At 47.1% G+C, this 27,272-nt stretch overlaps 1 protein-coding gene across 1 annotated transcript in view; it reads left to right on the top strand.

Annotated features, from left to right (window-relative positions):
* Nucleotides 1-27,272, top strand: part of TNRC6B (trinucleotide repeat containing adaptor 6B) — a gene marked incomplete at its 5' end in the record, with an annotated part of 663,786 nt that overhangs the window by 60,322 nt on the left and 576,192 nt on the right. The window contains 1 exon segment of the mRNA XM_030210577.1: nucleotides 20,074-20,229. Coding sequence (XP_030066437.1) covers nucleotides 20,074-20,229 — 156 coding nt within the window.

Here is a 27,272-nt window from a genome sequence, read left to right as displayed (position 1 = left end):
TCGCTTTACGGCAAAGAGTTCCAGAGCTGGTGTTATAAAGATGGAATACACTGAAAATGGAAGTAAAATTAAATTAAACTCTCCTTTCATTGGGGCATATGGAATCACATCTTAACATCATCTGTTTTGTAGAGGTTTACATTGTAGATATACAAATGGATTATTCCGTTTTGAGGCATGTTTCAGGGACAACTGGTTTTATAAGTCAAAATAAAAATAAATATTTTGTTTCATGCCGATTTCTTCTGTTTAAACATAACTAAATAGGCTATAAGCCACTAATGCAGTCCATTGGTTTTCTTATACTTTGTTCCCGTGCCAAAAATGAAAACTCTTCTCTCTCTCTGGTCAGTAATAAAAGGAGCTCATTGCAAACACTATCAACCTTAAAAGGTTGTTTTGTTGCTGTACATGAGGAATTGTGATATTGAATAAGTAAGTATACGTCTGTATCCCTAGTCATGTATCCAGAGTTTTTATAGTCCTTTCAAGAAAGTCAGTTAATCGTTTAACTTATTAGTGGAACATAACCACAGAGGCATGGTATGGTCGCATTTTCACTATGGTAATACTAGAGCCCAACTAAGGAACAGGTTAGTCTTCACTGAACCAAACTTGCTTTCCTTGTGCCATCACCACAGAATTCAGTTATATCATGGGAGCAAATACATAGACATGTCTGAAACATTTGATAAAGTTGAGCTTAGCATATATACTATCTGGGATTTAAAAGTCTGTCCTTTAGTGATGCCGCTTGTTCAGAAATCATAGCCATATGTATAGACAGTTATTCAAATATCACATGCACACACCAGAACAGGCATCCATACACACACTGCAAAACAACATCTACAGAGTGCATCCCAAACTTTTTATTTTATTATTTCTATCTTCCAAAATTCTAGACAGCAGATGTATAGATAAGCAGGACCCAAAGCAGTCCAAAACAAGTAAAGTCAGAAACAACAGTTTATAGGAGTGGCCTAGTGGTTAGGGTGGTGGACTTTGGTCCTGAGGAACTGAGTTCAATTCCCACTTCAGGCACAGGCAGCTCCTTGTGACTCTGGGCAAGTCACTTAACTCTCCATTGCCCTATGTAAGCCGCATTGAGCCTGCCATGAGTGGGAAAGCGTGGGGTACAAATGTAACAAAAATACCTAATTGTTCAACCACCCTTAGGATTTATTCACCTTTGGATTTAAAAAGCAAAACCATGTGCTTATAAGGACTAAATAAACGAATTCAAACAAAAGTTTAAAACAAATGCCCTTATTATGTAATACTTAGTAGCAATAATGAAACAATGATCAAATAAAAATGCTGCCAATGATTAAAACCAACTACGTGAATGGAGCAGCTCCTCCTAGATTTGCTTTCTTTGAGTGTAACGGCTGCGTGGAGCGGAGGAAAGAGAGAGATACTATAGAAGCAAAAAGTAAGAACGATACAGCAGTGGCTTGCCTTTCAGTGTTTTCAGCTCAACCTCCTTGTTTGCGTTGTTGCCTTGCCTCCCCAACTTGGCTGCAACAAAAATGAAGCCGCGTGCGGGGCCATAGTCCTACCCTGTTTCCCCGAAAGTAAGACATTCCCCAAAAATAAGACCTAGTAGAGGTTTTCCTGAATTGGTAGATATAAGGCCTCCCCTGAAAGTAAGGCCTAGCAAATTTTTGTTTGAAAGCAGGGCCGCCGAGAGCCGGACAAGGCCGCCCCCCCCCCCCCCCCAAGGTCGCCGGGCCCCCCCTCCACCCACCCTCAGTCGCTCCCGGAACTAACCCTAAACGCCTCCTTTCACCTTCGCAGCAAGCAGCAGCAGGGCAGACCTCTCTTTCCTTCCGTGCCCCGCCTGAAGTGCTACCTGTTCCACGCACAGGACCCAAGAGACAGGCAGAGCTCCAGAGTCTCTATGCGTGGATGAGGCGATGGTGCAGGTAGAAGGGTTTTTGATTTGTAAGGAACTGGGCAGCATTCTGGGGAAGGGTGAGCCTATTCCGGTAGGATGGGCGCCCCCTTAACCATGGTGGGACCAGGCTGCTGGCATTGGCATTTAAAAAGGAGATAGAGTAGCTTTTAAACTAGAACCTGGGGGCATATAGAAGTTCTGGTAGGGGGGGATAGACACAAGATAAGTTGGGAGTTAAAGGGAGAGAAAATGTGATGACTGATGTTTATATAATGTCTGTAGTTGTTAATTGTGGCATTATGCGAATGATCTGTGTCATCAATAAAAAAAATATGTTCAAAAGTAAACTAGAACCTGGGGGACGGCCAACAGTCGTTTAAAAACACATGGTTCGGAACAAGGTATCTTTCAAAGATTTCACCAAAACAAGGAAGGTAGGGTATCCCAAGAGGTTGCAGAAGAGATCATAGTAGATCAGATGCGACAAAAGATGGCAAATTAACTTTGTCAACTACTGAGCAAGATGTAAATGGGAACAAACAACGTAGTTTGAAATGTCTATATGTGAATGCCAGAAGGCTAAGAAATAATATGGGAAAAAGAATATATTGCACTAAATGAAAAATTAGATATAATAGGCAACTCTGAGACCTGGTGGAAGGAGGATAACCAGTGGGACGCTGTCATACCGGAGTACAAATTATATCATAGTGATAAGGTGGATCGAATTGTTGGAGGGGTAGCATTGTATGTTAAGGCATAAGATTAAAACTTCTGCAGGAAACAAAACACATCTTGCAATCCATATGAATTGAAATTCCACGTGTTAAGGGGAAAGGATAGTGATAGTAGTGTACTATCGTCCACCTGGCCAAGATGGATGTATAAATGTTATCGGAAATTAGGGAAGCTAACAAACTGGGCAGCACAATAATAATGGGTGATTTCAGTTACCCCAATGTTGACTGGGTAAATGTAACATTGGGGCATGCTAGAGAGGTAAAATTCCTTGACGAAATCAAGGACAGCTTTATGGAGCAGCTGGTACAGGTGGCGACGAGAAGAAAAAATTCTAGACCTAGTCCTTAGTGGAGCACATGATCTGGTGCAGGAGGTAATGGTGCTGGGACCGCTTGATAACAGTGATCATAATATGATCGGATTTGATATGGGTTTTGGAGTAAGTACACACAGGAAATTCAATACGTTAATAACTTTCAAAAAAGAGACTGATAAAAATGAGAAGAATGGTGAAAAAGAAGCTTAAGAGGAGCAACTGTGAAGGTGGAAATTTACATCAGGCTTGGATGCTGTTCAAAAGAACTGTCCTGGAAGCCCATGCCAAATATATTCAGTTTATTAAAAAGGGAGAAAGGAAGACCAAATGACAGCTTGAATGGTTAAAAAGTGAGGTGAAGGAAGCTATTAGAGTTGAAAGAAAATCCTTCAGAAAATGGAAGAAGGAACTGACTGAAAGTAATAAGAAACAGCATAAGGAATGTCAAGTCAAATGCAAAGCGCTGATAAGGAAGGCAAAGAGGAACTTTGAGAAAAAGATTGCTTTGGAGGCAAAAACAGATAGTAAAAACATTTTTAGGCATATTAAAAACAAGTTGCAGGCGAAAGAATCAGTTGGACAGCTAGAGCCAGGAGTTTCTTTGATCAGGAAACATGGTTCTTTGCACAGTATGTACATTATTCACAGACGAGCTCCCCATTTCACTGATAGAAACTCCATTTTTTTTTATTAGGCTTAGAACTCATGTTCAGAGCTAGGGAAAATTACAGAATGCTTGAGAAACAAGCCATACTGTGGGAATGTGGTCACCTGATGGTAAATTATTTCCTCAATCAAGAGCCAAAGAGGAGATAATTTACCATCAGGTGCCCCTTCATTGCAGAGATCATACATTTAGAAGTTAAGAGATTAAGGCACATCTAAAGGAAACTTTTTTCATGTGCGTGAGGTTTTTATAGGCACAAGTGACAACTCTCACAAATCTCAGAACCGAGCAAGCCAGTCCTGTCACTGTATTTATCTATTTAGTCACATTTTGAGTTGTACACGGGTGGTGTTGCTTCGAAAAAACCTTTTACCTATAAAAAAAATATAACTGTGAGAAGTTCCATGATAGAGAAACTTGTCCACCCTTAGAGGGGTCACTTTGCGGTGGTGCCTCGTTTTTGGGTGAGTTCACCACTCTGAGAACCTCTCTACTAATTATCAAATAGTTTTTAGTCACCCACTTGATTACCTCCTAGTTAGTATATTCTCTGGTATTATTCTATCTGAATAATGCAGTATGCACACAATGCTAAATCAATACAGTAACATGCAGAAAAGTACACAACTAAAATTTATACAGGGGACCTGTACAAAACTAGACTCCAAATGAGAGCTAATAAATATAGCATCACTATATCAGACAGATATATCTATATAAGATTACTTTAACAAATCGTAGTTCACAAACTTATTGAAAGTAAGAAGTTTGTACAGACATGCCAGTAAATCGAGTCCGCCAGGATGCACAGTTCCAAACTCAAATATCAATCACTGTTAATTCTTAATAAGAATACTATCAATATCTCCCCTCTCTAGAGGAGCCTTGACTTTTGAAGTGCCAAAAAATGTGTAGTCCTTATTTCTCCGAGGACAAGCAGGCTGCTTGTTCTCACTGGCGGCACCCACTCCAATCGGAATCTTCACTAGCAAAGACGTTTGCTAGCCCTTGCGCGCCCATGCGCACCGCGCATTCGCGACCGTCTTCCCGCCCGAACCGGATTGTGTTCGTCAGTCTTCTTTTGTCCGCGCTCGGGGACGGTCGTGTTTTGCTGCCGTTTCGTGCCCCTCAGAAGACCTCGCACGTCTTTCGCGTTTTTTCTACTTTTTTCTGTGTTTGTTTAAAAAGAAAAAAAGAGGTTCCCCTTTTTTTCCCGTATTTCTAGTTTTTTCCTAGCGTAAGTGTCCTTTTGCTTTCGGGAGTGGCCTTGTTGGCCACCCGTACGGGTTTTTCTCCCCTTTTTTTTCGGTGCCTATTGTCATCATCGCGAATTTTGATTTCGCCGGCGTGATGTTTCCGCCCATGTCATCGAAGCCTTCCAGCGGCTTCAAGAAGTGCACCCAATGCGCCCGGATAATCTCGCTCACCGATAGGCACGCTTTGTGTCTTCAGTGTCTGGGGGCTGGGCACCGCCCGCAGGCCTGTAGTCTTTGTGCTCTTTTGCAGAAGAGGACTCGGGTAGCGAGATTAGCCCGGTGGAACGTTCTGTTCTCTGGCGCTTCAACAGCATCTCGGGATTCGTCAAGTGCATCGGCAGCACCGAAGTCTTCGGGGAGCGCATCGGCGTCGACGGCATCGTAGCGTATTCCTCCTGCATCGACGGTACCGAGACTTCGGAAGAGTGCGTCGGCGTCGGTGGCACCGGGACCCCCGCTGGTGCTGATGTCGTCGGACGGTGGTGCTTCGTCTGGAGTGCAGGTGAGGGCTGTCCATTCCCCTGCTGGTGGCGGTGAGCCTTCGGGTAGGTACAGCCCCCCCCGGGATCGACCATCTTCGGACCCGGCCCCGAGGAAGCGACGTCTGAATTCAGCGTCCTCCTCATCGGTACCGGGGAGCTCCGGTGATATGCTTCACTCGAAGAAGTCGAAGAAGCATCGTCACCGGTCACCTTCCCGACTTGGTACCGGGAGATCTGGGTCGCTGAGGGAGTCGGCACCCAGCAGGCATCGGCACCGGGAGGACCGCTCACCCTCCATCCAGGAGGTGTCTGTGTGTTCTACCCCGGACAGCCCGGTACCGCCTCCGCGCCCGGAAAAGATTCTGACCTCGACGCCTGCACCTGCTTCTCAGTCTTTCTCCACAGCCGCTCTGCACGAGAGTCTCCGGGCCGTTCTTCCAGGCATCCTGGAAGAGCTGTTACGCCCTTCTCCTCCGGTACCGGGGGTGCTTGCGCCACCGGTGCCGTTGAGTGAGGCGACGGCTGGCCCTTTGCCCGGGGTGAGGTCCCCGGTCGGCTGCCTCCCAGGTGGGCTCCCCGACGACTTCGGGGGAGGGAGCTTCGCCGCTGCCGGCCAGGGAGTCCACCTCTCGACGCTCCCACCATGGCCGTGTTTCCACGGAGTCGGTAATGGCGTGGCTTCAGACACAGGTTCGTGAACTTGTGTCTGATACTGATGATGAGGCCTCGTGGGAGGCGGAGGAGGACATCAGATATTTCTCTATCGAGGAGTCTGATGGCCTTCCTTATGACCCCACTCCCTCCCCTGAAAGGCAGCTTTCTCCTCCCGAGAGTCTCTTTCTCGGCCTTTGTCCGGGAGATGTCTACGGCCATCCCCTTCCCGGTGGTCGCGGAGGATGAGCCAAGGGCTGAGATGTTTGAGCTCTTGGACTATCCTTCTCCACCTAAGGAAGCGTCCACAGTACCCATGCATCATGTGCTAAAAAAGACATTGCTGGCAAACTGGACCAAGCCACTAACTAATCCCCACATTCCCAAGAAGATAGAATCCCAGTATCGGATCCATGGGGACCCAGAGCTCAGTTGCCTCACGACTCTGGTGTGGTGGATCTGGCCCTGAAGAAGGCTAAGAGTTCTAGGGAGTATGTTTCGGCGCCCCCGGGCAAATACCCCAGAACCTTAGACTCCTTTGGGAGGAAGGCCTATCATTCTTCCATACTCGTGGCCAAGATTCAATCATACCAGCTCTACACGAGCATCCATATGCGGAACAATGTGCGGAAGTTGGCGGACTTGGTGGACAAGCTCCCTTCTGAGCAAGCCAAGCTGTTTCAGGAGGTGGTCAGGCAGCTGAAGGCATGTAGGAAATTCCTGGCCAGAGGGGTATTTGATACCTTCAATGTTGCGTCTAGGGCTGCTGCTCAAGGTGTGGTGATGCGCAGACTCTCATGGCTGCGTGCCTCCGACCTGGAGAATAGGATCCAGCAGTGGATTGCGGACTCCCCTTGCCGAGCGGATAACATTTTTGGGGAAAAGGTCGAACAGGTGGTAGAACAGCTCCACCAGCGGGATAACGCTTTCGACAAATTCTCCCGCCGGCAGCCTTCAGCATCTACCTCATCAGGTAGACGTTTTTATGGGGAAAGGAGGGCTGTTCCCTACTCTTCTGGTAAGCGTAGGTACAATCCTCCCTCTCGACAGCCTGCGGCCCAGGATAAGCCCCAGCGCGCTCGCTCTCGTCAGCAGCGTACGCCTCAGCAAGGCCCCACAGCTCCCCAGCAAAAGCAGGGGGCGAGCTTTTAACTGGCTCCAGCAGAGCATAGCCGATATCACAGTGTCCGTGCCGGATGATCTGCCGGTCGGGGGAGGTTGAAAGTTTTTCACCAAAGGTGGCCTCTTATAACCTCCAACCGTTGGGTTCTTCAAATAGTCCGGCAAGGATACGCCCTCAATTTGGCCTCCATGCCTCCAAACTGCCCACCGGGAGCTCAGTCTTTCAGCTTCCAACACAAGCAGGTACTTGCAGAGGAACTGTCCGCCCTTCTCAGCGCCAGTGCGGTCGAGCCCGTGCCACCGGGGCAAGAGGGGCAGGGATTCTATTCCAGGTACTTCCTTGTGGAAAAGAAAACAGGGGGGATGCGTCCCATCCTAGACCTAAGGGCCCTGAACAAATATCTGGTCAAGGAAAAGTTCAGGATGCTTTCCCTGGGCACCCTTCTTCCCATGATTCAGGAAAAAGATTGGCTATGCTCTCTGGACTTAAAGGATGCTTATACGCATATTCCGATACTGCCAGCTCACAGACAGTATCTTCGATTCCGTCTGGGAACACGTCACTTCCAGTACTGTGTGCTACCCTTTGGGCTCGCCTCCGCGCCCAGTGTGTTCACGAAGTGCCTGGCTGTGGTAGCAGCAGCGCTCCGCAGGCTTGGAGTGCACGTGTTCCCCTATCTCGACGATTGGCTGGTGAAGAACACATCCAAGGCAGGAGCTCTACAGTCCATGCAGATGACTATTCGACTCCTGGAGCTACTGGGGTTTGTGACTATCCAAAGTCCCATCTTCTCCCAGTACAGAGACTCGAATTCATAGGAGCTCTGCTGGATTCTCGAACGGCTCGTGCCTATCTTCCGGAGACAAGGGCCAACAATCTGTTGTCCCTCGTCTCCCGGGTGCGAGCGTCCCAGCAGATCACAGCTTGGCAGATGTTGAGATTGCTTGGCCACATGGCCTCCACAGTTCATGTGACTCCCATGGCTCATCTTCGCATGCGATCTGCTCAATGGACCCTAGCTTCCCAGTGGTTTCAGGCTGCTGGGGATCTAGAAGACGTGATCCACCTGTCCACGAGTTTTCTCGAATCCCTGCACTGATGGACGATTTGGTCCAATTTGACTCTGGGACGCCCTTTCCAAATTCCTCAGCCACAAAAGTGCAGACTACGGATGCGTCTCTCCTGGGGTGGGGCGCTCAAGTCGATGGGCTTCACACCCAGGGAAGCTGGTCCCTCCAGGAACAAGGTCTACAGATCAATCTCCTGGAGTTACGAGCGGTCTGAAACGCTCTGAAGGCTTTCAGAGTTCGGCTGTCCCACCAAATTATCCAAATTCAGACAGACAACCAGGTTGCCATGTATTACATCAACAAGCAGGGGGGCACCGGATCTCGTCCCCTGTGTCAGGAAGCCGTCAGCATGTGGCTGTGGGCTCGCCGTCACGGCATGTTTCTCCAAGCCACATATCTGGCAGGCGTAAACAACAGTCTGGCCGACAGGTTGAGCAGGATTATGCAACCTCACGAGTGGTCGCTCAACTCCAGAGTAGTGCGCCGGATCTTCCAAGTGTGGGACACCCCCTTGGTAGATCTCTTCGCATCTCAAGCCAACCACAAGGTCCCTCAGTTCTGTTCCAGACTTCAGGCCCATGGCCGACTGGCATCGGATGCCTTCCTCCTGGATTGGGGGGAAGGCCTGCTGTATGCTTATTCTCCCATACCTCTGGTGGGGAAGACTTTGCTGAAACTCAAGCAGGACCGAGGCACCATGATTCTGATTGCTCCTTTTTGGCCGCGTCGGATCTGGTTCCCTCTTCTTCTGGAGTTGTCCTCCGAAGAACCGTGGAGATTGGAGTGTTTTCCAACCGTCATCACCCAGAACGAAGGGGCGCTTCAGCATCCCAACCTCCAGTGTCTGGCTCTCACGGCCTGGATGTTGAGAGCGTAGACTTTGCCTCTTTGGGTCTGTCGGAGGGTGTCTCCCGTGTCTTGCTTGCTTCCAGGAAAGATTCCACTAAGAGGAGTTACTTCTTTTTATGGAGGAGGTTTGCCGTCTGGTGTGACAGCAAGGCCTTAGATCCTCGCTCTTGTCCTACACAGACCCTGCTTGACTACCTTCTGTACTTGTCTGAGTCTGGTCTCAAAACCAACTCTGTAAGGGTTCACCTTAGCGCAATCAGTGCATACCATTACCGTGTGGAAGGTAAGCCGATCTCGGGACAGCCTTTAGTTGTTCGCTTTGAGAGGTTTGCTTTTGTCAAAGCCCCCCATCAAACCTCCTACAGTGTCATGGGATCTCAGTCGTTTTCACCCAGCTGATGAAACCTTTTGAGCCACTGAATTCATGCCATCTGAAGTACTTGACCTGGAAGGTCATTTTCTTGGTGGCAGTAACTTCAGCTCTTAGAGTCAGTGAGCTTCAGGCCTGGTAGCCCATGCTCCTTACACCAAATTTCATCATAATAGAGTAGTCCTCCGCACTCACCCTAAGTTCTTGCCGAAGGTGGTGTCGGAGTTCCATCTGAACCAGTCAATTGTCTTGCCAACATTCTTTCCCCGTCCGCATTCCTGCCCTGCTGAACGTCAGTTGCACACATTGGACTGCAAAAGAGCATTGGCCTTCTATCTGGAGCGGACGCAGCCCAACAGACAGTCCGCCCAAATGTTTGTTTCTTTTGATCCCAACAGGAGGGGAGTGGCTGTGGGAAAACGCACCTTATCAAATTGGCTAGCAGACTGCATTTCCTTCACTTACACCCAGGCTGGGCTGGCTCTTGAGGGTCATGTCACGGCTCACAATGTTAGAGCCATGGCAGCGTCAGTGGCCCACTTGAAGACAGCCACTATTGAAGAGATCTGCAAGGCTGCGACGTGGTCATCTGTCCACACATTCGCATCTCATTACTGCCTGCAGCAGGATACCCGACGCGACAGTCGGTTCGGGCAGTCGGTGCTTCAGAATCTGTTTGGGGTTTAGAATCCAACTCCACCCCCCTAGGCCCATTTTTTATTCTGTTCCAGGCTACACTCTCAGTTAGTTGGATAAGATGTTAGGTCAATCTCAGTTATGTCCTCGCCGTTGCAAGGCCCAATTGACCATGTTTGTTGTTTTGAGTGAGCCTGGGGGCTAGGGATACCCCATCAGTGAGAACAAGCAGCTTGCTTGTCCTCGGAGAAAGCGAATGCTACATACCTGTAGAAGGTATTCTCCGAGGACAGCAGGCTGATTGTTCTCACAAACCCGCCTGCCTCCCCTTTGGAGTTGTGTCTTCCCTTGTCTTTGTCTTGCTACATACGGGACTGACGCACACGAGCCGGTTCGGGCGGGAAGACGGTCGCGCATGCGCGGTGCGCATGGGCGCGCGAGGGCTAGCAAACGTCTTTGCTAGTGAAGATTCCGATTGGAGGGGGTGCCGTGGACGTCACCCATCAGTGAGAACAATCAGCCTGCTGTCCTCGGAGAATACCTTCTACAGGTATGTAGCATTCGCTATTTGTGATTCATTTTTATCAAATGTTCAATCAAGGGTTTCTTAGATACTCTATTAATTGCTTTGCAGTGTTCATTCATCCGTTTATTCAGTGCTTTCTTAGTTTTACCTATGTACATTGTTTTACATGGACAATACCCAGCATGGACAACTTTTTCTGTCTTACAATTTGCAGCTTGTTTCAAGAATAACTTTTCTCTCTCTTGTTGGGTGGTCAGTGTATTCAATACAAGCATTGACTCTGCAAACTGAGCAGCAGCCACATGGGCGATAGCCCTGACAGAGTTGTCTCATTGGTTGGGTTTGTTTTAGTAAAGGTAGATGAAACCAAAAGATCTTTTACATTTTACTTCGCATATATGCTATAAGGAAGTGTTTTTCTGAGCATACCTACAGATGTCACTGTCAGTTTTTAAAGATCCTAATTATATCATTTGAAATGTGGTTAAACTCAAGGCCACAAACTATCTTATTGATATCTTCTTCTACAGTTTTAACCAGTATATTCTCCCTCCTCTTTGCTCGTGTTCTTACAAATCAATTACTTATAACCTGTGCAGGGTATCCTTTTTCTAGGAACCTAACCTTCAGATCCATTGCTCGTGTATTATACATTACACTAGTAAATAAGGCCCATTTCTGACACACATGAAACGGGCGCTAGCTAGGTTTTCCTCAGAGTGTGTATGTTTGAGAGAGTGTGTGTGAGAGTGACTGCGTGAGAGAGAGAGAGAGAGTGAATGAATGTGCGAGTGTCTGTCTGTGACAGAGAGAGTGAGTCTGGGTGTGAGAGTGTGTGTGTGAGAGAATGAGAGTGTGTGTGTTTGAATGAGAGTGTGTGCAAGTGCGTATGTGAGTCACAGTTACTGTGAGACAGAGTGTGAGACAGTGTGTGCGATACACAGACTCTGTGAGTCCGAGAGAGTGTATGAGACCAAGAGTGTGTGAGAGTGACTGTGTGACACATAGAGAGTGAATGTGATACTGTGTGAGACCTAGTGTGAAGAGACTGTATGAGAGTGAGAGAGAGGAAGACACTGACTGTAAGAGAGAGAGTGTGTGTGTGACAGAGATAGGTCCCCCCTCCCTCTGTGGTCTCAGGACCCCCTCCCCCCCCTCTCATGTCTGAGGACCCCCTTCCCCCTCTGCGTTCCCCTCCCCTGTTGTCTCAGGAACCCCTGCCTCTCTCCCCCTCTGCGTGGTTGGCAGCACCGTGCGAGTGTGTGTGTGTGACACAGAGAGAGTGAGACTGGGTGCGAGTGTGTGAGAGAGAGTGTGTGTGATTGCCCTCTCTCTCCTGCCCCCCTCCAGCCACCCAGCGATTCTCCTCTCTCCCCTGGCCCCCCCTCCAGCCACCCACTGATTCTCGTCTCCCCTGCCCCCTCTCCAGCCACCCAGCTATTCTCCTGTCTTCTCTTCCCCCCTTCCAGCCACCCAGCGATTCTCCTGTATCCACTGCACCCCTCGAGCCATGCAGCAATTCTGCTCTCTCCCCTGTCCCCCTCCAGCCACCCATTGATTGTCCTGTGTGCCCTGCCCCCCATCCAGCCACCCTGCGATTCTCCTCTGTCCCCTGCCCCCCCCCCTCTCCAGCCACCCAGCGATTGTATTGTGTCCCCAGATTAGCTCCTTTGAAGCGGCGGCGTTATTGAAAGCCCTGGCCGTCCACGGAGTCAGCTTCAGAACGTTGGAGGTGAGTTTGTTCCCTTAGTCCTGCCTTCTGATTACTCGCCCTTGACATCATCACGTTTTGATGCGAGGGCTGGGCCCGCCCTCGACGTCATTACGTTTTGACGTGAGAGCGGGGCAGAGAGAGTTGTGACACCGTTATGAGGCTAACGAACCCTTCACTGAAGCCACGGAGTCAGCTTCAGAACGTTGGAGGTGCTTTTTATTATTGTAGATTATCAGTACAGAGTCATTTTATCCTTAAACTCTGGCTGTAGGGCCGGCTGCTCTTCAAAGCTCTACTGTGACAGTTATAAAAATGCAGAAGTTTATTCATATCAGTGGGTGATTATGGACACAGAAAAATACATTGAAGAAGAGTACAGACAGCTCTCAGACAACACATACTACAAGAAACTAACTGAGGATCCCACGCAGGATTATACAAAACAGCTGAAAGACCTTTATCAAAACACTTGTGATACAAGTACAGCCAGATCTGAAGAAACTCATGCCAAACCATCCTCCTGTGGGCACATTCTACATGCTACCCTCTTAAGTATAGAGGTGTGGTAGCCGTGCTAGTCCACTCTTAAAGGTTATCAACAGAAATCAAACAAAATAAAACATGGAAAAGAAAATAAGATGATACCTTTTTTATTGGGCATAACTTAATACATAACACAGACGGAAAAAAAAAGGGCACGTTTCCGTGTAACACAGCCAGCTGCAAACTATGCCAAAACATTTCACAAGATCCCACAGTCATTCACAAAGGAAAAATATTCAACATAAAGGACTATTTTACATGCTCATCTTCCAATGTGGTATATATCATTCAGTGTAAAAAATGTAACGAAGGATGCTATATTGGAGAAACAGGCCAGATGCTTAAGACAAGATTCAATCTGCACAGACATCACATGAAAATAGCTGGTGCCAGTCAGGCCCCCACCCCTGTGCGCCAACACTTCACAAGACCAGAACATGGCACCAGTGATTTCACAGTAAGAATACTGAAAGGTTATTTTAAAACAATACAGGAACGTAAGACCTTTGAATTTATTTATTTATTGCATTTGTATCCCACATTTTCCCACCTGTTTGCGGGCTCAGTGTGGCTTACAATATATTGTGAATGGTGGAAGTACAATTTGTTGCATTACGATTATAGGTTACATAGTGAAGAGTTATGGGAAGACAAAGTCAATGTCGAAATGTAGTATGGGGAGTAGAACAATGTAATGTAACAATGGGGAATTGATAGGGCGATAAAACAATAACAAGAGGGTAGAGATTTAGGTGTGGTGAGAATACGGGGGAAGAGAATTCAGAAGAGAGTGTACTGATACATTTCTCTTAGTGTGTGTGGATTTCATGTTTTTTGATCCTTGCAGTAAGTTTTCTCAAAGAGATGAGTCTTCAATAGTTTGCGGAAGTCGGTTAGTTCGTAGATCGTTTTCAGGTTGCGTGGCAGTGTATTCCAGAGTTGCGTTGAAATAAGAATGATTGAATATTTTGACACCCAACAAACAGGACTTAAGAAGGATCTGGGTTTTCTAACTCATTATAAAACATAAAGTTGTATTTCTCTATTTCTCTGTTTATTACCCTCCTCTCACCTACCAACACCCATTCTGTTAGAATATCAATGAAATGCTTTGACGTCCCCATGCATACCCCCACCCTCCCACACTGTCAGACTGTCAAAGTAATGCTTTGATGTTTCTCTCATATATACTATCTGCTACCACATTTGCTTATTTCCGATCTGAGTAAGAAGAGCAACCTTCGAAAGCTAATCAAGAAATGTATTAAGTTATGTCCAATAAAAAGGTATCATCTTATTTTCTTTTCCATGTTTTATTTTGTTTGATTTCTGTTGATAACCTTACATGCTACCCAAAATCCACAAACCCTGGACACTTTGGCAGACCAATCATATCTGGTATTGGCACACTCACGGAGGAAATATCTGATAGAGGGAATTCTGAAACCTTTCGTGCACAAGACAAACAGCTTCATACAAGACACCACAGACTTTCTGAATAAATTAAGAAATATCAAGCAGTTACCACCGGGTACCCTTCTGGTCACAATGGATGTAGAATCACTATTTAGCAACATTCCCCATGCAGATGGCATAGCTGCATGTAAGAAACTCCTAAAAACACCCACCCTGGACCATCAATACTCACTGGAAACTATTACAAAATTAATCAAATTTATTCTAACTCAAAACTATTTCCACTTTAACAGTGATATCTATCTTCAAATCATGGGCACTGCGAAGGGCACCAGGATGGCACTCTAGTATGCTAACCTCTTTATGGCTGAACTGGAAGAGGCATTTTTGAATACATATCAGACCACACCCCTAAAATACTATCTGTATATCAATGACATTTTTATGATTTGTACTGAGGGGGAAGAAACTCTAAACCATTTTACAGTTCTTTCAATACATACCATCCTACAATCAGATTCAAAATTGACTACTCCCCAGAAAAAGTCAATTTTTTGGACACCACAGTTTTAATTAGCAGTGGATATATACAGGAAACCCACAGACAAATGCAGCTACCTCCACAACTCCAGCTTCCACCCTTCACATACAAAAAAAAATCCATTATTCACAGCCAAGCCACAAGATACCACCGTATCTGCTCTGACCTAGAGGACTGAGATAGACACCTCAAAATCCTGACTTAATCCTTCAAACAAAAAGGCTACAACCCCAAAATGATCTCCAAGAATATTGCCTCCGCCCTCAAAACACCCAGGGAAAATCTGCTACAGTACAAGGTAAAGAAAGCTACAGACAGAATCCTCCTTGTAGTGACATACAACACAGAGCTAGAAAAATTTAGAAAAATCATAAGAGATGTGCAGCCACTACTCTATGAGGATGAATTACTGAAAGTTATTCCCATCCCCACCAGTGCTGGCCTTCCAGCATCCACCCAACTTAAAACACAAGCTAGTGAGAAGCAAACTCCAAATAGAGACTGATAAAGAAGAGAGTGGCGCATATCCTTGCCGGATCCCACAGTCATTCACAAAGAACACTGTATCAGTGATTTTATGGTGAGAATACTAAAAGGTAACTTTAAGACAATACAGGAACGCAAAACCTTTGAAGTCAGAATGATTAAGTATTTTGACACCCACCAGACAGGACTTAAGAAAGATCTGGATTTTCTAGCCCATTATAAACCATAGAATTCTAGTGCTTTGTCGCCCTGTTATCACTATGCATATCTCCTTGTTTCTCACCTAATCCACCCTACCCTCATCCTGTGAGACTGACACTGGAATGCTTTGATGTTTCACTTATATATGCTATTACTTACCAACATTTGCTGATTTCTGATCTGACAAAGAAGGGCTATCTTCAAAAGCTAATCAAAAAATGTATTGTCCAATAAAAAAAGGTATCATCTTATTTTCTTTTCTATGTTTTATTTTATTTCTATTGATTACCTATATACAGATGTAGTCAACTTTCCCTCCTTATTAATACATCAAAATATTAAGGAATACAATGTTCTTTGATATAGTTAATTGGAATTTTAAATTTTCATATAAATTATTTACCCGCTCATAAAATGTCATCAATTTTGTTCTGTACCATTCCAGACTATAAAAATGTCATCAATGTATCGTTTCCGGGTTACAAGTTGATCAATAAACCTATGGGAAGCCAAAAGTGTGTTCTCAAAATTTGCCATATACAGATTTGCTGTGGAAGGTGTCATTGTTCAACCCATAGCAGTGCCCTTACTTGTTGATAGAAAACCTTATAAAAAGAAATAATTCTGTTTTAGAGCAATGCCAGTCAAGAACACCAAAAATTCAACCGGAATCTTCCTCCAATGATCACTATTTATTAAAGCTTCCTGAATCACATTAAGGTCTTTATCCTGTAGATTATTTATGTACAATGACTCAACATCCATGGTCACAAAAAAATTATTACTATTGCAATTAATCTTGCTAAGTTAATTATATCCTTTGAATCTCTTACATACAAAGGAATCTTTGGTATAAAGTTGGCGCAGAAATTCATGAACAAAAATAGAAATAGGTTCAAATATTGACCCAATCCCGGATACTATAGCACATCCGGGTGAATTTTCCAAAGACTTGTATATTTTAGGTAATAATACAGAACAGGGATACGTGGTGAATCTGTTTTAAGATAATCATATTCCTTCTTTGTAATATAGTTTCCTTGCAGTCCAATCTGTAAGAGTCAATTTTACTGTTAATAATCATCGTGGGGTCTTTTGGGAACTTCTGTAAAATTTATTCTCCGAGGACAAGCAGGCTGCTTGTTCTCACTGATGGGTGACGTCCACGGCAGCCCCTCCAATCGGAATCTTCACTAGCAAAGTCCTGCTGAACGTCAGCTGCACACATTGGACTGCAAGAGAGCATTGGCCTTCTATTTGGAGCGGACACAGCCCAACAGACAGTCCGCCCAATTGTTTGTTTCTTTTGATCCCAATAGGAGGGGAGTGGCTGTGGGGAAACGCACCATATCCAATTGGCTAGCAGATTGCATTTCCTTCACTTACGCCCAGGCGGGGCTGGCTCTTGAGGGTCATGTCACGGCTCATAATGTTAGAGCCATGGCTGCGTCGGTAGCCCACTTGAAGTCAGCCTCTATTGAAGAAATTTGCAAAGCTGCGACGTGGTCATCTGTCCACACATTCACATCTCATTACTGCCTGCAGCAGGATACCCGACGCGACAGTCTGTTCGGGCAGTCAGTTCTTCAGAACCTGTTTGGGCTTTAGGATCCAACTCCACCCCCTGAGGGCCCTGTTTGTTCTGTTCCAGGCTGCACTCAGTTAGTTGGTAAATCTTTTAGGTCAATCTCAGTTATGTCCTCGCCGTTGCGAGGCCCAATTGACCATGGTTGTTGTTTTGAGTGAGCCTGGGGGCTAGGGATACCTCATCAGTGAGAACAAGCAGCCTGCTTGTCCTCGGAGAAAGCGAATGCTACATACCTGTAGAAGGTATTCTCCGAGGACAGCAGGCTGATTGTTCTCACAAACCCGCCCGCCTCCCCTTTGGAGTTGTGTCTTCCCTTGTATTGTCTTGCTACATACTGGACTGGCCGGCTCGAGCCGGTTTCGGGCGGGAAGACGGCCGCGCATGCGCGGTGCGCGCTAGGACTAGCAAAGGACTTTGCTAGTGAAGATTCCGATTGGAGGGGCTGCCGTGGACGGCATGCGCGGCCGTCTTCCCGCCCGAAACCGGCTCGAGCCGGCCAGTCCAGTATGTAGCAAGACAATACAAGGGAAGACACAACTCCAAAGGGGAGGCGGGCGGGTTTGTGAGAACAATCAGCCTGCTGTCCTCGGAGAATACCTTCTACAGGTATGTAGCATTCGCTTTCTCCGAGGACAAGCAGGCTGCTTGTTCTCACTGATGGGGTATCCCTAGCCCCCAGGCTCACTACATCCATTGTGACCAGAAGGGTACCCGGTGGTAACTGCTTGATATTTCTTAATTTATTCAGAACAACAACATTTTTATCCGTAGGTTTTTATGACTGACTGGATCACTTTTTAGAGCTTCAATCGCAACTGTTCTTGATAGTCAAATTGAAATACATTCTTTTTTCTTTGCTTTTGAGAGAGGCAACCTCCTTCATCACATTCTCAGAAGCATTGATCAAGGTGGCATCCACCTTACAATAGACATATCTGTGGCATTGGAAGTTTGTTTCGCAAAATAATCAGCGATCTTTAACTTTCTTTTAAAATGAAATAGTTCTACTTTGGTATTGAATGCATTGTAAAAGGGAGTAGGAAGAAATAAAAGACCCTTATTGATAACCACAATTTTATTCATATTGAACTCCCTTTTAGGGAGATTATATATTTTATTTACTGTTCTTGTGCTAATGGTTGGAACTGATTGTTGAAACCGATTCTGTTTTGAAAATTGGTAGTTCTCCCTCTGCCTTTTCTCCTTCCCCTTTCTAAACTTTCCCTAATCGAAAAACCTGTTAAATATTCTGTTTGTAGGGGTTGTGTATAAAGGGCTTGATGTGTCAGAGACGTCGTCAGATTCTTTTCTGCTTCTTTCCTTCTACTTTTATGAATCTGCCTGTAGCCCTTTTTGATATTGAGAAAATATCAAGTGATATTAACTACTTTATTGTATGTGGGTTTTTTGTTTTGTTTTAAGTTCAGTCGTTTTTTCTCCAGGTGGATGAGATACTGGGAGGTTTTTTTTTTTTCTCTTTTGGGGGCAGATGATCAGAGGTAAATGCAGGTGCTAGAGGCCATTAGCGCCAGACTTGCACCCGTGTTTACCTGCGTTTTATGATCAGCCGCCCAGAGCTCTGGAACGAAAGAGCGCACAGCACACTAATCCATGCTAATGAATTCTGGTGCATTGTTTCATTCCGTCACCTCCCCCATGGTTAAATATAGAATGTGCTGAACCAACGGTGCTGTACCGCGCAAAACCTTATGCCAGTTTGGAGTTGACGTTAGGGCAGGAGGGGAAGCAGGACAGCAGCCAATGTGGCAGATGCAGCTCTCCACCTGGGCTGTGTCAGTCAGGCAGGGCCGCCAAGAGACTGGGCAGGGCCCGCCCCAGGGCCGCCACGAGACTTGGTCAGGCCCCCCCCCCTGTCCACCACCAGGCTGGGCCTCCTGAATTCAAATCATAGCGTCTCACCTCGACCTCACTCCGTGTGAAAGAAGTGTGGCAGTCTGCAGATCGCCTCCCTTCGGGCCTTCCCTCCCTGTGTCTCGCCCTCGCGCAAGTTACATCAGACGAAGGCGGGACACGATACGGAGGGAAGGCCCGAAGGGAGGCAATCTGCAGACTGCCGCTGCTGCGCTTTCACACGGAGCAAGGTGGTGAGGCGCTGTGATTTGAATGGAGGGGGCCCGGCCCGGTGGCAGACGGTCGACGGAGCCAATGTTGGGCGGGTGGAACTGCGGCGCCGGGCCCCCCTTGGAGGCCCGGGGAATTTTGTCCCCCTTGCCCCCCCTCTCGGCGGCCCTTCAGTTAGGGGTCCAGTGGACCCTCCACACCCAGTGAGCATGACCCCCCTCCACACACACCCTCCCCCCGGACACCAACACAGAGTGCTTTGAGGTCAAGTGGACCTCCAGTCCTCTTAATGCCTGCTCCAACAGAAGAGAGGGCTAATTTTAGAGCACCATTTTGAACAATGCAGGTCTTTTGATCATCTGGCTATAGTTTAGCTGAAATCTATGCTAATACTGGTGGCTACGTAAACATGTTAATACTGATAAGGCGAAAATACCTCTGGGAACTTTGTGGTTTCTTTTTTTTTTTTTTTTTTTTTTACAATTTAAATTGTAGTGATCCTTGCACTATTAGTCAATTTTTGCAAACTTTTTTATAAGTACTTATGTACTTAAATTTTTTACTTTTAAAAAGATGTTCTTTAAAAACAGCAGTTTATCAGTTACACAAGCTTACCTATCCCCCAGAGTTATTCTTCCCCCGAGTCCAAGCCAAATAAAGGGAAGGGGAGATCTGTAAAGCAGTAACAGTGCAAGAGGCACTGCCTATTTTCAGTGAAATACTTAATTTCCCTGAAAGGTTTGTAAGATTTTGTCATGCTTGGGCATGGTTACATGGCCTGTAACTTATGAGCAGTTGTTTTCAAAGAAGACTTCTTCTATTAGTCTTTAAAAGTGGGCCTCTCTATGTTTATACATGTATGTGTACACAAATCTGTGTGCGTATTAATTGTTGAACTAATCTTTTTTTTAACAGTCTGGAACAAAAGCAAACCATCACCAGATAATGGGACATCTGCCTGGGGTGAGCCAAGTGAAACCCCATCAGGATGGGGTGAGTTAGATAATCCAGGAGCTTCAACTGCAGGATGGGGGAATGTACCCTCTAATGCGCCAAACTCAATGAAACCTGGTAAGTGTTAGCAAAGTAGAATATCTTTTGAGATTGTAAATGATTGCAATCGAAAGGTGCTTGAGAATTCTGAGACTGTATGATGTGATTGCTGTGTTAAAGAACACACAGAATATTTTTCTTTATTGTGTTGACACTGGTGTTCTTTGCTCTAAACCTCGAAACAAAAGTGTAAGTGTTACTGGTCATTTGAGAATGGTTCAGAGGAGTATTAGATAAGGCAAACAGAATTGACTTGGACTAAACTCTCTAAAATGGCATGCTCATAGAGCTAGACCATGCTTCTCATTTTTAGTAACATACCTGCAGTAGAAACATACACTTTTGAAGAACCGGAGTGAAGGAGTAGCCTAATGGTCAGTGCAGTGTGCTGTGCAGTGTGCTGCACAGTGTGCTGCACGTTGTACGTGCAGGGCATCAGAGTCAGAACGAAGCCTTGCAGATCAGCTGATCTGCAAGGCTTCGTTCTGTAAGACTGACGTGGACGTCAGAAATAGAAGGAAGCCTTTTGCGAGAAGAAGCAGGCAACGGCTGGTTGGCAACGTGAGGGGGGGTCGGGCAGGTTGTCGGCAGGGGGGTCCAGGGCGAAATCTACGGGGGCCCAGGCCCCCCTGGCCCTACATACCTACGCCACTGGATGGAACCAAAGTGTAAAGCATTTCTGCTCAAAGCAAAACCTACATAACTTTCACATTTTCAAAATATATAGAGAAAGGTAAACTGTACGGAGTGGCAGTTAAAACCTAACCATCTTTTTGGGCAGACTAGATAGGCCGTGTTGTTCTTTATCTGCTCAATATCTAAATTGGAGAAAAAGGAGACTGAATTAGCAAATAAGGAGGGAATTCAGTTAGTCTTTCCCCAAAGATTTGAGTGCTTAATTTATGAAACAACCATTGATTATGGCACCTCATTACAGCTTTTAAACATCATGTGACTCTTGTGTGAACGAGTGCTATGTGCAAATAACCACAGGAGATAACATACCTGGAGATAAGTCAACCACTGACTTCAACATAGTTCATATTAAAAGTTTGTCCAAATTTACAAAAATGTATATTTTGCTTGCAGATGTTGGAATTGTCCAACAGAGTACCCTCTTTCAGTGATTCCTTCCTCGGGAAGGAGTGGCCTAGTGGTTAGGGTGGTGGACTTTGGTCCTGGGGAACTGAGGAACTGAGTTCAATTCCCACTTCAGGCACAGGCAGCTCCTTGTGACTCTGGGCAAGTCACTTAACCCTCCATTGCCCCAGGTACAAATAAGTACCTGTATATAATATGTAAGCCGCATTGAGCCTGCCATGAGTGGGAAAGCGCGGGGTACAAATGTAAAAAAAAAAAAACATCCTTCTTCCAAATCTGTTTTGATCATATACAAGCAATGTCTGCTCCCTTATCCTGGCATATGGCTTGGTATTTGGCACACACCTCGTCTCTGCAGAAAAGGAATAGAATACATCAGCGTAATGACGTCACCAGTAAAATAAGCTTTATGAACAAGGTCTTTCAAACAGTAGCTGACCATTCAGTAAAATAATTAAATCCCTGAGGAATGACAATTTGAAGTTAATATAGCCAAAATTGTTCCCTTAGTGTCAAGCAAGCAACCCTGTTACCTTGACAGGTAACTGATATATGTTCTATAATAAACCAAAGCGTTTGAGTAAACTGATGATTATATTTAAGACAATGGGCAACCATAGATGCTGTGAAAGATCATGTGTTCAAACGATTACAGTGTTCATTAAGTCATTCAGATCTGTTAGTGAGTCACACATAAAGCTTTCTACAAGGACACATGCATTTCAAATGTAGAAGCTGAAGCACAAGTGGTGGCAAAAAAGTAATTTGTAAATTTTGCATGTCTTAGGATGTTGCCATTGGGTACATGTTAAAGAAGTAGCACAAGCACAGCATTGTCCACATGAATTGTGTCCTTTAGCTATCATAAGTTCAGATGGCTAAGATAAAATCTTGAGGATACCTAAATTATTAGTTAAATTTTCCCCCCCTTGAAAAAGCAATACACGAGCCCTCCTGAAAAATATAATGTAATTGTAAAATATGCCATTGTTGATGAATAATTCAAGCTATAGAGGAGCCATGCAGGAATACTATAAAACACATATTTGTCTAATGGTTCCTTTGATTTATTATGTAGGAGCAAGTCTGGATTTGCATATTAAACTCTTAAGTATATTTTATGCAGTATTTGACATGGATTAACCCCTTGCCAAAAAAACATTGACTCAAAATGTCAGCTTGCTTTTTAAATTCAGAAACAGTGGTACAAATCCTGCAAATTCGTAGGACCTGATCAATAGATATAGCTTTCCTCAATTGTTTGGAATGACAGGTGTTATAACTCGTTGTTGTTCTCTGTATCATTGCAGCACACAGTTGTAACTCAGTCCCAACTTTTTCAACTAACGTATCCAAAAGGGAGACTTTCGTATGACTATAGGACATAACAACCAGTTTACTTAGCCATTCCAAAAAAATGTCACAAAGCTGCTATTCTCCAAGGACAAGCAGGCTGCTTGTTCTCACGACGGGGTTTGACGTCCAAGGCAGCCCCCTCCAACCGCAACAAAAATGTTGCGGGAGGTCCCGCACGCAGGGCACGCCCACCGCGCATGCGCGGCCGTCTTCCCGCCCGTGCGCGACCGTTCCCGCTCAGTTTTTTCCTTTCCGCGCTGGAGAGAGACGCGTCTTCGTTCCTCTCCTAGTCAGCCCCGGAAACCAGATTGCGGCCTAGTCCGCGCTTTATTTTGTTGCGCGTTCGCGCTTTTTTCGTTAAAAAATAGTAAGAAAAAGAAGTTTTCCCTCATCGGTCTTTAGTCGCGAGGTCGTGTCGTTGCAGCCTTGTGGTCGCGCAGTCATTTCTTTTTCTTTCTTCTGGTGTGCTTTTCACCACCACCATTGACGATTTTGACTTCGCCGACACGATTTTTCCGTCGATGTCCTCAAAGTTCCCGAGCGGATTCAAGAAGTGTGGTCGGTGCGGCCGGCAGATCTCGCAGACTGATACTCACGCTTGGTGCCTCCAGTGCCTCGGCCCGGAGCATAATTCCAAGACGTGCACCTTGTGTCTCGGCTTACGGAAGCGGACGCAGGTGGCGAGGCAAGTTCTTTGGGACCGTCTTTTTGGAACTTGCGCCGGCCCTTTGACGTCGACGGCTGGGTCTTTGGTACCGGTACCGACGTCGACTGCGTCGGCGCCGACTATGGCATCGACCCCAGGAGCACAGGTTCCCTTGGCCCGACGACCTGCCAGTGACGGTGGTGATGAGCGGCCGCGTGGGCAGTCTGCCCAGGCCACTCCGCTGCTCAGGGCCATCGGGACCGAACCCTGTCGGATCCGATACCTCGAGGCCGTGGGGACTCCACCTCCTCCTCGTCTCTTCCGCGGAGCGCCGATGACGGACATCGGAAGAAAGCTGCCAAAAAGCACCGTCATCAGTCGCCCACAGCGCACGGGACTGGCAGCTCCGGGACATCGAGAGAGGACTCGACCTCCCAGGAAGCGGCAGTGCCAGGAGGAGCGCTCCCCCTCGGTCGAAGAGGTGTCGATGCGCAGGTCGTCGGGTACCTCGGTACCGTCTCCTGGACCCGGACAGCTTCCAGCACCGACGCCCACACCGGCCCCCTGCCCCCCTAGACCAGTGCCTCCGAGCCATCCTTCCGGGAATCCTGGAAGGGCTGATGCGCCAGGCCCTGCCGGCACCGGGGGTGCTTGCGCCCTCAGTGCCGTTGATGGAGGCGCCCGTGGGGTCTGGTCCGGTGATGAGGCCTCCGACGCCGACACTGCTTGCGGCACCGGTGTCGACTGCCACTCAGGTGGAATCCCCGTCAACGTCGATGGAGGGAGCTTCGTCCTCGCCGGCGTGGGAGTCCACCTCTCGACGCCATCATCGAGGACGTGGTTCCTTGCAGTCGAGATGGGCCCGGTTGCGATCTGAGCTGAGAGAGCTCATGTCCGACACCGAGGAGGAGGCCTCGTGGGGGGGGGGGGGAAGAGGAGGACCCCAGATATTTCTCCTCAGAGGAGTCTGTGGGCCTTCCCTCCGACCCCACTCCTTCACCGGAGAGGAAGCTCTCGCCTCCTGAGAGCCTCTCCTTTGCCTCTTATGTCCGGGATACGTCTATCAGCATTCCCTTCCCAGTGGTTACTGTGGATGAGCCGAGGGTGGAGATGCTCGAAGTCCTCGACTATCCATCACCACCTAGAGAGTCTTCCACGGTACCGTTGCACAATGTCCTTAAAGAGACACTGCTTCGTAACTGGTTGAAGTCATTATCTAATCCCACCATTCCCAAGAAAGCGGAGTCCCAATACAGAATCCACTCAGACCCGGAGTTGATGCGGTCTCAATTGCCTCAAGACTCGGCGGTCGTGGTCTCTGCTCTCAAGAGAGCACAGAGTTCGAGGGATACCGCCTCGGCGCCCCATGGGCGGGAGTCTCGCACTCTGGACTCGTTTGGGAGGAAGGCCTACCAATCTTCCATGCTTGTTACCAGAATCCAATCATACCAGCTCTACATGAGCATCCACATGCGGAACAATGTGCGGCAACTGGCGGATCTTGTTGACAAGCTCCCCCCGGAGCAGTCCAGGTCATTTCAGGTGGCGGTCAGGCAGCTGAAGGCGTGCAGAAAATTCCTGTCCAGGGGTATCTATGACACCTATGATGTGGCATCCCGAGCTGCGGCCCAAGGTATAGTGATGCGCAGACTCTCCTGGCTGCGTGCCTCTGACCTGGACAACCACACCCAGCAGCGGCTGGCGGATGTCCCTTGCCGGGGGGATAACATTTTTGGTGAGAAGGTCGAGCAGCTGGTGGACCAACTATACCAGTGGGAAACCGCTCTCAACAAGCTCTCCCACCGGGCGCCTTCAGCATCCACCTCTGCAGGTGGACGTTTTTCCCGGGCCCGGCAGGCTGCACCCTACGCCTACAACAAGCGTAGGTACATCCGGCCGGCCCGAAGGCCTCCTCAGGCTCAGGGACAGTCCCAGCGCGCTCGTTCCCGTCAACAGCATGCGCCTAAGCAGCCTCCTGCGCCTCCACAGCAAAAGCAGGGGACGAGCTTTTGACTGGATCCATGGGAACAAAGCCATCAAAGTAGCCGTGCCGGACGGCCTGCCGGTCGGGGGGAGGTTGAAAGTTTTTCACCAAAGGTGGCCTCTCATAACCTCCGACCAGTGGGTTCTCCAAATAGTGCGGTGCAGATACACCCTGAATTTGGTCTCCACCCCACCAAATTGTCCACCGGGAGCTCAATCCTTCAGCTCCCATCACAAGCAGGTACTTGCAGAGGAACTCTCCGCCCTTCTCAGCGCCAATGCGGTCGAGCCCGTGCCACCTGGGCAGGAAGGGCAGGGATTCTATTCCAGGTACTTCCTTGTGAAGAAGAAAACAGGGGGGATGCGCCCCATCCTAGACCTGAGAGGCCTGAACAGGTATCTGGTGCGGGAAAAGTTCAGGATGCTTTCCTTGGTTACCCTTCTACCCATGATTCAGAAAGACGATTGGTTATGTTCCCTGGATTTAAAGGATGCTTATACTCACATCCCGATACTGCCAGCCCATAGACAGTATCTCCGATTCCGTCTGGGGCCACTATTGAAGAGATTTGCAAGGCTGCAACGTGGTCATCTGTCCACACGTTCACATTACATTACTGCCTCCAGCAGGATACCCGACGCGACAGTCTGTTTGGGCAGTCGGTGCTGCAGAATCTGTTTGGGCTTTGAATCCATCTCCACCCTCCAGGACCCGATTTATTCTGTTCAGGCTGCAATCTCAGTTAGTTGTTCTTCGTAGGTCAATTTCTGTTATGCCCTCGCCGTTGCGAGGTTCAATTGACCTGGGTTCTTGTTTTGAGTGAGCTGAGCGCTAGGGATACCCCAGTCGTGAGAACAAGCAGCCTGCTTGTTCTCGGAGAAAGCGAATGATACATACCTGTAGCAGGTGTTCTCTGAGGACAGCAGGCTGATTGTTCTCACCTACCCTCCCTCCTCCCCTTTGGAGTTTCGTTTTCCTCATTATTTTGCTTGTCATTCAACTGAGCGGGAATGGTCGCGCACGGGCGGGAAGACGGCCGCACATGCGCGGTGGGGGAGCCCTGCGTGCGGGACCTCCTGCGAGATTTTTGTTCCAGTTGGAGGGGGCTGCCGTGGACATCAACCCAGTCGTGAGAACAATCAGCCTGCTGTCCTCGGAGAACACCTGCTACAGGTATTTATCATTCGCTTTCTGTAGCAGACCAGATGAAGAATCCAATCTATGAATTTGACCCAGAATTTGACAGGGGAAAACTGGGTAGCCCAACACTCGTTTGAAATTAGACACATACAAGTTTGCTATACTCAGGGCAGCTGCATTTTCTATGGCCACTCCTTGACACTGGAAGTAAAACTTGCCATCAAAGTTGAAGTAATGCACTAACTCTGCCAGTGCCGTAAGAAAAGTAGTAGAGATCCAAAGTATGTTCCACAGTTTTCAGTTCCTTATTTTTGGGAATACTTGATTTTCCGAGGACAAGCAGGCTCTCAAATTCTCATGTGTGGGCAGATGTCAATCTGTGTCATCCAGTCTAACCCAAGTAAAAAAAAAACAAAAAAAAAAACTAGAGCTTTGTGAAATGGAAGCCGCGCTTCACGGTGCATGCGCGAGTGCCTTCCCGCCCACTGCGAGAACACGGTCCTCTGTTTCTTTTGTTCTGTGTGAAGAGAAACTGTTTTGTTTTTTTTGGTCTCTCTTCACTCTGGGTTAGAGCTTTTTTGGAGTGCTTTCGACCTTTATTTTTCTTCTTTTCTTTCAATTTATTCCTTTAAAAAAAAAAAAAAAGTACACTTATTTTCTTTGTCTTTTTTGCCTGCGTTTAAGTTTCCATTTATTTTCGATTTGGGCATCTTTTAGGCCCTGACTCCAGTCGGGAGCTCCCTTTTTTTCATGCCTTTGCCCCTTTTTTCAGGCACCATTGAGCCATTTGATTGCCTGGCAAGGTCTTCCCATTCATGACCGTGAAGACTCCCA

This window comes from Microcaecilia unicolor, chromosome 1 (assembly GCF_901765095.1).
Source record: "Microcaecilia unicolor chromosome 1, aMicUni1.1, whole genome shotgun sequence".
Classification (NCBI taxonomy): domain Eukaryota; kingdom Metazoa; phylum Chordata; class Amphibia; order Gymnophiona; family Siphonopidae; genus Microcaecilia; species Microcaecilia unicolor.
The sequence above is the reverse complement of the archived record's forward strand: the minus strand, read 5'-3'. Positions and strand labels throughout refer to the sequence as shown.